Genomic DNA, 14,604 nt, shown 5'->3' on the forward strand with positions numbered 1-14,604 from the left:
TACTCAGTACTTCATATACATGATAAACATGACTATTTGCTGGTGGTGGTTAATACTTTCAAACATGTATATATGCATTTTAGACATTAGGGACCAGATTCTGATTTTGCTTGCTCTGTCCCAACCCCATTCGCTTGTGATGACTCCAGTTAATAGCTTTCCACCTAAACTTGCTAAAACTTTACTTGAGTTGTTCTTCTGTAACCTACTTTACGTTGATTTAATCAATCTCCCTTAAATACATATAAACTTAGTCTGTGCTTCTTAAAATGATCTATAATAGCGCATTTAATAAAGCTAATTTAAATCCACTAATTTATAGAGATTTGCCAGAGGCTTTGAAACACCAGAAAATGTGTAAACTTAACAGTTTGGCTGTGATAACAGCTCAGACAGTAGAAATTAAGCCCTTTGCATTGCAGTCATGCTCAAAGTGGATTCCTAGTTTTATTGGAAGAAGTACATCGCAAAGAAGTTTAAAAACAGAGAAAAACAAATTTACAAAAGGTAATTCAGAGCTAAGCCATGTATTCACCAAGGTTTGTCTTTTCAGATCCCCATGCCCCATTTCTCACACTCGGTTACGACTCTGCCTCAGCATCACAGTCCCAAATGTACACTGAGGTCTCTCATTTTAAGACTACCTGGATTGTTTTCTACAAACACATTTTTGGACAAATAAGAGCAGAGTCTCTTGTGCAATAGAGCTCTGACAGAGCTGTGAGATTCTGCTTAGGGCCATTAATTCTGGGTCCCTAATTCTAGTTGTCAGCCTTCCAGCTGATGCTATATAGGTTTTCTACTGTCTGCTCTAATTTCTACCTCTGGCAACCAAATGATAATAGATTATATGCCAGTGTGGGAATAGGCAGATTGGTTAGGATCCAAGCTGTATCCCAGGTGATAGCAAGAAGAAGCATCACAGAAAAAAGTATTCAGCCCTTCACATTGATGTATCATGGAGTTTTATCTCTACCAGAGGAATTCTTCACTTTATACATAGCATTTAGATGGTAACTAAGTGATCATTATCGTCATCTGATTTGCAGAAAATGTCAGCTTTCCTTCCAGACAGAGATGAAATTTTTAGGGCTACTTTTGCAGATCTGTCTCCAAATTGTTATATGGGAGAGGGAATTGAGACCTACCTCATCAAGACTTGCAGGGTTGCAGTCTTTCAAGTGAAACAGCCTCATCGTTTTGAACCTTTGATCAGTATCTGTAAAGTTCAAATCATCTTTTATTTTATTTTATTTTTGCTAACTGCATCAAAATATTTGGGATTGCAGTCTGGAATGCATTCTTGCACAAGAGCTTTTTTAGTCATTTCTCCTGCTTCTCTGCTCTTTATCCTGCTTCTGTCGTTGCTTTCCCTCCTGATTTTGTGTACTGAGAAACAGAATTAAGGTGTACTGCAACCACTGGACACTTGCATAAACAGCCTGCTTTGAACAAGACAGCACGAACTTGGGAGAGGAGAAACACATTCAGCTTTCCTGCCCAAACACTAAAACATACAAGAGGTTCATATGGTGTTAAAGCATCACATTTTTTGCTTTGAGACCCCTGAAATGCAAGGGCTGTGAATAGCAGAAGAACATGAATAGACGGGATTGGGAACATTAAAGCACATTGATTCCCAGGTTCTGAGACTGCACTCAAAGTGGTTTATATTTGTAATTTATTTAAGAATGGTTTCAGCAAATACATTTCTAATGAATCTCTTTCATGCACTTTTATGAACAAGAGTCTAAGTTTTCCACGACTTCTGCAAAAGAACTTTTACTGCATCAAATCACTGCATTCCTTGATCTATACGAACACACACTCACAGCAGCCAGCCACACTCACACACGACGAACAGCTCCAGCATTTCATACCTCTGCAACAAATACTTCAAAAAGAAGATTTTTAAAATTAGCATGGCTGTGAAAAAGCAAGGAAATGAAACAGTTTTGCCCTGCCTCCGGTACTTCGCAACCGATCTTGACTTAAAGAGAAAATTAGCACAATCTTCTGCAATACTTGTATTTCCATGTGAAACTTCTTCATAGAGGATTCATGCAGAATCGTGAGCTGTCAGCTCTGATCGCATTCACCAGCACACAGGCTTTAGACTCTATTTCATAATACGAAAAGATGGCCAGCGTTTTCCTGACAGAAGTATTGTATGTTTTTCAGTCGGTAAAAATTAGAGAGAGAGCTCATTGTCGATGCATTTCCCATAGATAATGAGGACTGCAAATTACCAGGCAAGGATTTTTTTTTTTTTTGGTACATGGAACAAAAAGCAGCACAATCTGCAGAACTTATTAACTGATTGGGTTTTCCACCCCTTCTTTGCATGCTGCCGACGCAGCCAGAGCAACCTATACGCTGATCTTATTCCAAAAGCACAGTATTCTTTATGCTGCAAGAATAATAGTTTTGTGTGCCATAACGTACACTGCAAGAAAAAAAAAAAAAAAAAGCCTTTAGGAAAGGCATGTGCTGAACACACACAAAATATGCAGGATGGAAAACGACCAAATGTAATTAAAGCTTATATGAAAGCAGACATTCCTATTTGCAGAGCTCTGGCTGCATTTCTATGAGAAAGAATGCACAGAATTTCAAATCATGCTCTATTTAGACAATGTCAGAATAAAAACACATTTCCCCCCACCCCCCCCACCCCGAAGTCTCTGAAAGGCAAATCTCATCAACAGAATTAGAGAGAAAAAGCAATCCAAAGATACTGGTTTACATATTCCTTCCCAACCAAGAAATCAAGTATCTCCCTCTCCCGGCTAATGGCTTTATAAATTCAGACTTTAAACAAAAGCAAAAAAAAAAAAAAAGAAAAAAGGAAAGAAACCTAATTCTCAAGCTTCCTACTTAGCACTGCCTCGCTGTTGATGATTTGTGCGGCTGTGTGTGCGTGCGTGTTTGAGAAATGGAGAGATAGGCTTAAAGTATTTTCCATTTCATCAAAGAGCATATATTACTTTCCCGGTTCGCTCCGGCGTTTGGTTTTATGCCCACCCCTTTTCCATCTGCCCATGTCTGAGATGCACAGTGCAGGCGTACAATCATGAGCAGCTTACGACACTCAGTGAACACTAGGTGCCTCTGCATGCTCTACCAACATACTGCTCGGCTGAAGGGAAGGGATTCTTGCTGTCTCTCTGCTCTAAGCATCACCTAACAAGCAAAGCGAACAAAGAATGGGAAATAAAGCTACCCTTAGCCGGTCAGTGAATGCATGGTAATCTCTCTATGGAGTAAAGGTTGTGCCGGTCAATGGTCGTTGCAAATGATGGACATTAAACAGATTGCCAAATCCTGTGGAGTCGTTAGTAAAGAGTTTGGAGTTTTTTTCACGCCACAGTGTTAACTGCAGAGAAAAGGACAGAGGGAGAAGGAGAAGATCAAGCTCATGCACATAGTTCTGAAACTTGCAGGTCCTAGGAGTCAGCTAAAAAGCTAGCTGGACAAGCCTTGAGCTCTTTGAGCAGAAGCGAAGTGAGACATTGTGAGCTTGCCAGCCTTGCACAGCACTGAAAGGGACTGAATTTGTAGCACAGAGGGGTCTTTTTTAGCTCTGCATATAATTAGTCCAAACACAAAGGAAGCAACTGAATGGAGGTTGTCACTCTCTGGAAAAGGGTGGGTAAGACACTTTTTAATTAAATTCTTTCATGAAGAAAGATTTTTTTCTTTGCTGCAGCCTTTAACATGAACAAAATCACTATCATTTTACCTTTGAATGTCTGTGAACTTTAATGCTGCACAGCTCCTGCATGCTGTAAAGTGAAATATTTGGCTCTGTGTTTGTTGTTTGCTGTTCTGCTTTGGTTTTGGCTTTTTTGGTTGTTTATTTTTTATTTTTTTATTTTCCCTTAAATAAAATATGATGTAGAATTTGAAAAGATTCAATGGACATTCTCGAGCATATTTGGAAATATTCTTGCTAATGGATTTCCTTCTTATCGGTCTCTGTTTAAACTGGCTGCTGAGGAAGCCCCCGGGGTTGATATTGTGTACGCTGGGTATCTTTTCTAAAATGCTTCCAGCCGTGAATAGTGGGTGTCCACAGCTATGTCGGTGTGAGGGCAGGCTTTTGTACTGTGAATCACTGAATCTCACAGAGATGCCTCGCAACCTGTCGGGCATGATGGGCTTGTCTCTGCGGTACAACAGCCTTTCAGAGCTGCATGACGGACAGTTCACAGGGTTAATGCAGCTCACGTGGCTCTATCTGGATCACAATCACATTTGCTCAGTGGAGGGGAATGCCTTTCAAAAATTGCGGCGAGTGAAAGAGCTCACCCTGAGTTCCAACAAAATAACCCAACTGCCCAACACCACGTTCCGACCCATGCCAAACTTGCGCAGTGTGGATTTATCGTACAACAACATCCAGGCGCTGGAGCCCGACCTGTTTCACGGGCTGAGAAAACTCACGACGTTGCACATGCGGTCGAACGCCATCAAGTTCGTGCCGGTGAGAATTTTTCAGGACTGTCGCAGCCTGAAGTTTCTAGACATAGGATACAATCAGTTAAAGAGCCTGGCTCGAAACTCTTTTGCAGGCTTGTTCAAGCTCACCGAGCTGCACCTCGAGCACAATGACTTGGTGAAGGTGAATTTAGCCCACTTTCCCAGGCTCATCTCCCTGCACTCGCTCTGCTTGCGGCGGAATAAAGTTACCATCGTCGTCAACACTTTGGACTGGATATGGCAACTGGAAAAGCTGGATCTCTCTGGCAACGAAATCGAGTACATCGAACCTCACGTCTTCGAAAGCGTGCCTCACCTCAAGTCCCTGCAGCTGGACTCCAACCGGCTGACCTACATCGACTCCCGCATCCTGGACTCCTGGAAGTCCCTCACTAGCATCAGCCTCTCCGCCAACACCTGGGACTGCGGCCGCAACGTCTGCGCCCTGGCCTCCTGGCTGAGCAACTTCAAGGGCCGCTACGACAGCAACCTGCTCTGTGCCACCCCCGAGTACGCGCAGGGCGAGGACGTGCTGGACGCCGTGTACGCTTTCCACTTATGCGAGGACGCGGCGGACCCCACGAGCGTCAACACCCTCTCCCCCGTGACCAACAACAGCGACCAAATGTTCGGCTACGGCTTGGCCACCGCCACGTCCAACGTGCCGGATGCCGACGAGGAGCCGACGACGTACGCCATCACCGTGACGCTGCCCGGCGAGAGCGCCGAGAACGCCGTGCAGATTCACAAGGTGGTGACGGGGACCATGGCGCTGATTTTCAGCTTCCTCATTGTGGTTTTAGTGTTGTACGTCTCCTGGAAGTGCTTTCCTGCCAGCATCAGGCAGCTAAGACAGTGCTTTGTGACACAGCGCAGGAAGCAGAAGCAGAAACAGACCATGCATCAAATGGCTGCCATGTCAGCCCAGGAGTATTACGTTGATTACAAACCCAACCACATCGAGGGAGCCCTGGTGATCATTAACGAGTACGGATCTTGCTCCTGTCACCAGCAGCCAGCGAGGGAGTGCGAGGTGTGATTTGCCTTGGGGATTTAAACAGTGTGCAACCAAATAGCGGCGTGCAGGCAGAGAGCGGAGCGGGGGGTTTGCTGGGCTTTGCTGAGGATTTCACAGGCACTCCTCTGCCGAAATCGCAGGAGGAGCTGCCGGCAGGACTTGATATTTTAGCTTTATCGTGTCTTAAAATCTTCAGGACAGCCAATCTTAAGATTTCCTATGCTAATACTCCCTTTGAAGATCTGTCAATATTCAGGAAACTGAGAGTGTAAAAAGGTACCGATTATTGATCTTTTGTAAACTAAGGAAAATGTTTAAAATAAAAAAAAATAGCATTTACAGTTTTTACAGACTGGTGTATATTACATAAATTGTTCCCTGTATACAAAATGCAACAGTTTAACCTCTTTTCTCTTCATTCTGAGTGTTGAAATGAAAGTCTGGAAGCAACGAAGCCACGTTAAAAATAGACAGATGAAAATTAACCCGATGGCTTCCCATTGTAATTATTACACATTCACGTACATGATGTTACTGGCGGTATGAAGCATGACACTGGAACTCTATTTTTGTTAATGTGCTACCTGTAACTGGATGTCAGCACAGCAAGGAGCTGGTGCACCTCAGAAAGGCTCAAGTTTTGCCCGTGTCCCCGGGACAGGATTTCTGAGGCTTTTTAAGCACAGCTCACTTGTAAGTTGCTGTAAGATCCCTAAAAACCTGCATTGTAACCCCTAAAAGTATTTTGTATCACAACTGATCATATTGCAAAGTCTCTTTGAAAAAAAAAATATAATAATGACAAAACCCAAACAACTGAAACACTGCCGAAAAAGTACTAGTCATCATTTTGTTTAAGACCAAAAAAAAAAATATGGAAAAACCTAAATTGAAGGGCTCTTACTAGCATTTCCCACTTTTATGCTTGTTCTGAGACATGCCAAGAGCAGAGAAACCCTTGCTTCGTGTACTGTAGAGCCACGATGAGAGGAGGAGAGCAGAAGGGGCTCAGTTCTCAGTGGTGCAACCTGTGTGTGCCGGGCGTGCAAAACCTCGGCTGCCACGCTGCGAGGGGGACCGAGCCATCCGGGCACACTTCTGGGCTCTTGAGCAAAGCCACCCCGTGCCCCTCACTGCCATCACCAGCCTCCACTAATAAAACCACCCCGAAACCTCTGCAGAGGCTGAGAGCGTAGGCACCCTCCCTCCTAATGACCGAAAAGACGGAATTCATGGTTACGAGCAGTCATTTGGTAATGTAGAATCACACGGCTGTTTTATTCTGATTGCCCTTAAATAAAGGCTTCCTTTCCTCGTATTTCGGGTTTTTCATTCCGGTATGTGAACAACCTACTGCTTGATCTTTGGAACAACTCCTCTCATACTAATGAAGACAGGGCAGTTTTATAACAGCAGGCAGAGCACCCTGAATTTTTCTTCATATAGCATAACATGCTAGCAAAACGTGAAGTAAAATCAAGAACTGGGTAACATTGCTATGCTTTGTACATATTTCTCTATTTTTAAGTTGCCAACAATGGAGGAAAAGATGAGAAATCTAACATCCGTTTTAATTTAACATGGGTTTGGTTTTTTTATAGCCTCCAAGTGCCACCTATACTCAAAAGCCTACAACAGACTTATAAGATTAGGCACAGATCTTATTTTTTTTCTTGTTTCTCCTGCAAAGCAACTGTTTCTCCAGTTGTTTAGCTGCTAATTTTAACTGTAAAGAGTGAATTTTATATATTTTTATCTAACTGACACTATTTTGGAGGGTTCCAAACTTTCTTCCTCGATTTGGTACATCCCTCGCCCTGTTTAATATTAAATATGAAATAGCCTCTTAACATTTTTTATTTAATGAGACTATAACATTATCAACGAGACCAATGAGAGTATATGTATTGGGAGAGGATTCTTTATGGGAAATAAACTTTTTTATTTTATTACTTATTTATATATATATTTAAATTAAAGTCACTGAAAATTTACCCACAGCTTTGAAACAAGCAGTCACTGTCAAAGCGAGGCCTTTCTCTGTTCAAACACCTGCACATTTCTGTTTCTGTGCCTCAAACCCACGAGGGCCTGATCCACCCTGAAACTCTCAAGGGACCTGCAAGGCAGGGCGCCCACATGGGAACCTAAGAGCTAAGGTAGAGTAGGTAAGGAGAGAAAATACCTTGTGCCATGCTAACTGAGGGCCAAAACGTGTATTTCCCTCTGTACCCTCCCTCTGAAACCAATAGGGATTTTAACCGAAAGACTAAAAAAACAAGGCTAACTTTGGGCTGTGTTGTATGCTCCTCAAATCACCACCCAGCACTGCAATCAGAAGGACTGATTACAGCTAGCTGCCAGCAAGCCTCCAAAACCAACCATGACTGCTAAAATATTGGCTACGTATGGTAAAAAAAAAGAAACAAAAGCTTTCTTTCTGTAGTGACCCCCTGTTGCTACAAGGAAACGTAGTAGTGCTGTCATGTTTTTGGCCCTGTAAATCTGATGCAAAACTGATCCCGACAAACAATCGTCCTGTGGTTGTATTTCTGTGTATTTTTAGCATATTTGTGGGTTGGATTTTAAACACGCCAGTGTTTGCACCCCTCTGGAATTATTCCCGCTGTTTATTGGTGTTAACAACGAGCAACATTTGCAAGACGTGAGCAATTCCGCCTTTGCAATTTATTCATCTCTGTGCTTCACGCGTCTTGCATCAGCAGCTCGAGTAAACCGAACGGAACATTTTGCTTTAAAGGTGCAGCGATTTCAGAAGGGAGGGCTTAATTTCGGTACTGCCTGTTGCTATTTCTCCCAAAGAAGAGGTAATGACCACCGATGACTTGCCACCTCCAGCAGGATGGTGGATGGATCCTCCGTGGAGAGGACAGCGCTCACTAAATGGCGGAAAATGAGGTGTTTCACAACCTTCATGAAAAACATCTTTTTGAAGGGTAATGTCCTCTGGAGACAACCTCCTGATGATCTCCAGAAACTGTCTGAAGATCTGGCAACCCCTCTGCTGGTGGAAAGAGGGGGGGTCCCTGGGTGTCACTTGTTACATGGCACAGAGTTGTGCTCCTGGCTGCCCACATCTATTCTGAAAGTTTACATGAGAGCTACAAGGACAATAAAAAATAAATGTGCAATATTTCATTTCAATCCAGCTATTACAAACCCAGTTATTCATCCTGCTCCAGGCTGCTTGCATTGGTATATAAGAGAATTCTTATATTTATAATGTATTTATGGCAACTGCAGTGATTTTCCCTCACTCCTCCTTTCAAATTCCATGTTTACCAACTGTCCAAACATATGTCATTCCCTCTTTTGATCCCCTTATCCTGGCTTACTATACGGCTTAAAAAAAAGAATGCTTTTGGGGTTAATTGTGACAGTTTCTTCTTCAGGAGATACTTGGGGAAAATCAAAGGAATTAAAATATTTTAAATATTCCCCTTTTTATTGTTCCACTTAATAAGGCTAATTTTCCTTTTGTCATTAGGTAATTAACATTTTTTTTGGAAATGTTTTTAATATGTAAGACAGGGTGAAAGGCAAGCTACAGAACTACCTTTTTGAGGCTGGTTAACACTCTCAGTGTTATAGATCTCTAATATGCAATCTCTTGCTGCTAGCATCAATACACACTCATAGTGCAACCAGTGATGAAGGAACTGTTGCTGTGTATGCTTTGAATGTATATAAGGGATGATTTATTTTCCTTTCTGTCTTTTTTCCTTTCATTCTGTACTAAAAAAAAAGAAAAAAAAAAAGAAAAGAAAAAAAAAAAGTGATATGAAACCACAGAATCGATGCTAATGTACCACATTCTGTTTCTGGCCTGAATATATAAAATACAAAGAAACTCTGTGTTAAAGCTGCAAATTCGCTCCTTTACCATGCTGTTACAGTACTGCAGGGAGCTCGACCAGGGGGATGAGCTGCTTCTCCGTGTCACAGTCGTACTGAGATGCTCTGCAGCAGGCTGAAGATGCAGTCCCATGCCTGGGTGGCAACTGCCTTGCACACGTGTGCAGAGAAAGACCATTATTGATACCTAAGGATATTTCTGTACGTTTTATTAGATGCTCTGTGCTTTTATAGCAAAGGCATCGAGGAGTACTTGAAGTGTATCTATTTGATCATTTTCTTTGGCTCTGGTAAAAAGCCCCTCATTCGCTTTTGAGATGGACTAAATTTGTTTCTTGTACGTGTCTGGTTCTGCACTGATAGCAAAAGGATGCTCTGCACACCCCTCCCCTTCCCTCCGGCTTCTCCAGTGGTATTGGGAATGGCAAATAAGAAGTATTTGATTAGGAAGCTTATTGCTAGTGCGATAATAATAATAACAAAAATAATAATAAAAGAAATGAAGAGGAGACAAAAGATGGAGAAACAACAAGTAAATGAGGTTATGGCTGGCTTCCTCTGCCTTTTCTTTTTTAAACATGGCAAATCTAAAGGCCCAGCACAGATGAAAACCAAGACTGATGGTGGGTGGAGAAAGCAGTTTTTAAAACTGTGCAAGCGGGGATGAAACAGCTTCTGGAAAGGAGGGCACCGCACCAAACACTTCCACAGAGCGCGAAAGAGAAAAGGAAAGGGCGAGGGCAGAGATGAAAGGAAAGACGAGAGCCGGTGAGAAGGCGAGGTGACCACCGCGCACGCGAGGTAAATGAGATTTTTCGGTGCCTTCGCCTCCCACGTTGAAGCCGTGGTGAGGACAAACAGCAGTGATTTAAGCAAGATACCCAGCATCTCTTTCTGTCTTCTCAAACACACACACGCATTTGCAGAGGAGCACACGGACACGCTTTCTCAGACACCCGCGGGCAGCCCCATCATTGCCTCTGCCATGAACTTCTTCCCGGGCAGCTCAACATCCCCTCGTCCATCAGGTTGTTCACTCTTCCACTGCTTCTTCCACTCACTTTGCTGGCTGGACTTCCTACCTATCCCAGTCATGGCTCACCACACAATTCCTAGAAAATCAGACTTTTATAAGCCACATATCTCATTTTTTCTGTCCTCTAAGAAACCTCCATTTAGAGAGAGGGGGAATCGTGTGCTACAGCAGATTTTCCTGCTAATTATATCCACGCTCATTTTCCCTCATATTCGACTTCTGTATGCACAGCTATTACGACAAACATATCTGAGGTATTTTTGCTGGGTTCAGTTTATCATTATGCACCAAGGTTATGCTTTTCCTTGACCTGCTCAACCCAGTCTAATATTAACAAATTGAACATTTACACGAGCTCCTTTCCAAGCATGATGTTGATTAGGAATTTAGGAAATGCTGGTGATTTAAAGATTAACCTTTCATAGAATTACTGACATAAACCAGAGCTATTATGGTATTAGGAGCAACTATTCAGAGCATACTCTATGCGAAAGAAAACCAACAAAGCACATTTAGAGCCATGGAGCCATGCAAAAGACTTTCCATATTCTCAAGTGATTTCTTTCTTTCCCTTTTTTTTTTTCTTTTTCTTTTTTTTTTTTTCCAGACAAGGCTGGTGAAAGGAAAGAAGTAAGTGCGATCTACCTCTAAAGTTATGTAGAGGGAAGCAAGGCTACAAAAATAATACAGAATCCAAGCAACAATCTTCTGCTGGCATGACAGAGCCTGTAATCGGGTGGGTGGCTGCGAAGAGCCGAGCTGAATGCTGCAAAGCACTGTAATTTTATTGCACTGTGGCTGCTTTAAAGCGAACACATTTGCAATGAAATCTGTATTTCCACGAGAACATGGCAATTGTTTTTGTTACAAAGATAACGTCACTTGTTGGCATTCAGACACAATTATTGAGCCTTTAAACCAATTACTGCTCTATTCGCCTTTGCTGGTGCGATAGTTGGGCGAGCTGGTCAAATGTGACAGGCTGCAGTGAAAGGAACTCGAGTTCAAAGGACTCAGATTTGCATTACAAGAGAAGAAATTCAGTTTAAGATAAACACCAGCTTTTCACCTTTTACTTCACTTTTCCTCATCCCAGAAAATCCACATATGCACATCGCTTATAGAAATCAAGAGATAATTGGCAGTGGCTAAAGAATAACATTGTGAGTGCCTGCACTTGGCAAGCAGCACATACTACTGTGCTCAGGCACTTTTTATTTTAAACCATTTCGCTGCTCTCATGTTCTTCACATCCTCACCAGACGCCGTAACTAGTGCCAGGGATGTCTTTCAGCACGGGTGCTATGGGAACCTGACCGATTCGGTTCCACGTCTGAGCTAAGAGAGCCTAAATCTGAGATTTCAAAGGTAATAGGTAAGTACAAAAATCGGCTTCATCACGGAATTGCCATTTTTAGCACAGCAGATTCATCTGACTGACATGGGTAGAAACTAAGCTCATTCATTGCAAACTTCGTTCTGGCCTTTTTTTTTTTTTTTTTGAGACACATCCTTGTCCTAACAGTAAACGAGAGCATGACACCGGAGAGAGGTCTTAAAACTGTATTTTCAGTAAAATCCGAGACTAAACATAATAATAATGCATGGACATATCAATCTGATTAAAAAGGTTTATCCAATAAAGGCAATTCAGTTTATATATAGCAAATCTCACTAAAGCAGCACACCTCTGTACCCTAGTGGTTACAAAAAGGTATGAGCAAGCATCCTGATAGCTGGGGCCTCAGCTTGAAAACAGGTTTCTGAATATCCTTTAAAATACACACTTTCCCTCTATTTTTAATCTCACTTTACACTCTCACCCATCTTCCATTCCCCAAACCTCACAGGCAGAGTGAATCGAAGGTTGGTGGAAGAAAACCTTGAAAATCCCAAACTAAATGGCAAGGACAGCCCACAGCTGCTGAATTCCAGAGGTTTGGGCTCTTTTACCAGCTGCCAGCCGTTTGAAACACACCTGCAATCAGCCCTGTTTGCAAGTCGAGAGCTAAAGAAAGCTCCTAGGAATAAACCTGAACCTGTCTCTATTCAGTGCCTCTGCTGACAGTCTGGCTTGCTAAGGGAGCCTGGTAAATATTAAAGAATGTTAATAATAATGAGAGAACCCACCTGGGGATTTTTTGCCCCCTTTTTATAAACTTGGCTCCATTCTGAAGTTTATCTTGACAGAAAATTTACTTCTCCGATCCAGATTATTTCCCAAAGCAATTTTCCAATTGCAAACAGAAATTTATGGCTGCTGCTAAAAGGTTTGCAATCCCGGTGCTAAAGAGGCCACCGCATGTCAAATGTTTACCTTAATTTCATGTAAATGTCACTCCATATTGGACATTCTATATTTCTCTGCTGGCATATGCAGCTGCCTCCATCTTCATGAACCTTCCCTTTGCCCCACAGCAAGCCCACCATGTACCCTCACAGCAGCCCAGCACTCATTGCTGCTGTCAGATCAAATTCCCAAACAAAAGTTAGATGCAATGAATTTATCATCTAATTGCTGTAATCTAATAAATTGAATGTGAATCCTATGGCCCTAAACATGCAAAAAAATGATGGAGTCAATAAATGAATGGAAGAAATGCATCTGAAGTACACTCGGGGCAAGAGGGAACCCACAAAACAAAAGACGTTGCGTAGGATGAGGCTTAAAGTTGCAGAAGGTGAGGGCAAAAAGGTGTTGTACAGAATGGAGAAAATCACTGCTAAAAGAAAAGGGGACGGTGCCCATAGCAGATTAATCAGGAAGAGAATTAGGTGATAACCGACATAGGAGACACTGGTCAGGGGATGACAAAGCACTGTGGCGATATTTCATGACATAATGAGTACAGACAAACACGGGTTTGCAGTGGGGAAAACAGCAGTTCATGAAGTCCAGCGAAGCTGAACCCAGAGCTCTTCCCTTGGAATGTGGATTGTTTTGGGGTTTTTGTTGTTGGTTTTTGTTTTTTGTATATTTTTTAAACATCTAAACTATTTTAATTTTATCCGTTATGCACAAAACGTCAAATATGCTGAACCAAGTGTTGGTGGTTTTTTTTTGATGAGTGGCATGTCCAGGCTCAAGTAAACCCAATTGTGTTGTTTTTGTGCATGTATTTCACTCATTCCAATGCCTGTTAGGCATTACACAATGTTATTCTAGTCGGAGGAACAAAGGTCTTCCCCAAAATGTTCTCCTAATAAGTTTTATGATGTTACATTCCATGCCTTTCTTTAAAAAGGGAGTTGAAAAGTTTTCTATTTTTTCCCTGGTTATGTTTTCCTATTATGTAGAATAACCTAGCCCCAATCTGTCATTTTTCATTAGCAAAGGAGTCAAGCTATGGTTGTTAATGACAACTCCTAATGAGGATTTGATGAATAAGTCCTGGAAAATGAAACTTGAAACAAACACTTAAATCTACCTCAAATCTATTGTTTCCAGGTAAGTGAGTTGTCAGTAAGTGGGAAATAAAACTTAGAGCATTTAAAGCAAAGTAGTGCATTTAAAACCGTAGCTCATTAGGTCCAAATGGTGTTTATCAAGAAACTAAAAAATAAAATAAATAAATGTATGAACGAAGCAGAGGAGCTAGTAAAAAATGCAGATTTCTAGTAAATGTAGCTGTTGCATCAAAAATGGGATGACTGAAATGCATTGCACTTCCCCTACCTTACATCTGATTAGAGATGACCGTAACGGACTGATAAATCTTATCTCAGTAGCTGTTAAGTTAGATCTATTAAGGTCTGTAATATCATGCAATAGGGAGAAATTGGCTAGTCTGTGGAGCAACAGCATGCTGCTCTAATCCATTATAACCCCTGCTTTGGGGCTACCTAAGCGACATCCAAAACCCGGCAATTTTCTATCTGGTCTTCCAAAGAGCTTTTTACAGAACACCTGTAAAAGACGTTCAGGCTCCCATAAATAAGCTAAGCTCCACGGACATAGAAAATTAGCTAGGTGACCAAAAATACGGTGGCCTTTTACTCAGTGCAGCAGAAACGTGAGCGCAGCATCCTCCCAAGGCCGGGGCTGCTGAATCATCCTAGCAACAATCAGGAAACGTTTGACAACGCGTTTCAAATGACAGATTATTTACGCTGCAAAAAGTAATGAAAATCAGGAGGACGTGCAAAGGGACTTCCAAAAGCTGAAGATTGCATGGGATGAAATTCGGAATTG

General features: G+C 42.0%; 2 protein-coding genes across 14 annotated transcripts in view; one reads left to right on the forward strand and one right to left on the reverse strand.

The window, feature by feature from the left end:
• Positions 1-14,604, reverse strand: part of CTNNA2 (catenin alpha 2) — a 475,915-nt gene that overhangs the window by 150,837 nt on the left and 310,474 nt on the right. Inside the window, exon 1 of one of the 13 annotated variants that reach the window (XM_080590835.1) lies at positions 3,224-3,356. The exons of the other annotated variants lie outside the window; for them this stretch is intronic. The gene's annotated coding sequence lies outside the window, so the exon portion shown is untranslated. Of the gene's footprint in view, positions 1-3,223; positions 3,357-14,604 lie in introns of those variants that run through there. 13 annotated transcript variants of the gene reach the window in all.
• On the forward strand, positions 3,956-5,836 carry LRRTM1 (leucine rich repeat transmembrane neuronal 1; the record flags this gene model as incomplete). The annotated part of the gene is made up of 1 exon (XM_080590844.1): positions 3,956-5,836. The coding sequence occupies one exon, from the start codon at positions 3,956-3,958 to the stop codon at positions 5,519-5,521; it is 1,566 nt and encodes a 521-aa protein (XP_080446970.1). The 3' UTR covers positions 5,522-5,836.

The sequence above is a fragment of the Anser brachyrhynchus genome, assembly GCF_964034855.1.
Source record: "Anser brachyrhynchus genome assembly, chromosome: 4".
NCBI lineage: Eukaryota > Metazoa > Chordata > Aves > Anseriformes > Anatidae > Anser > Anser brachyrhynchus.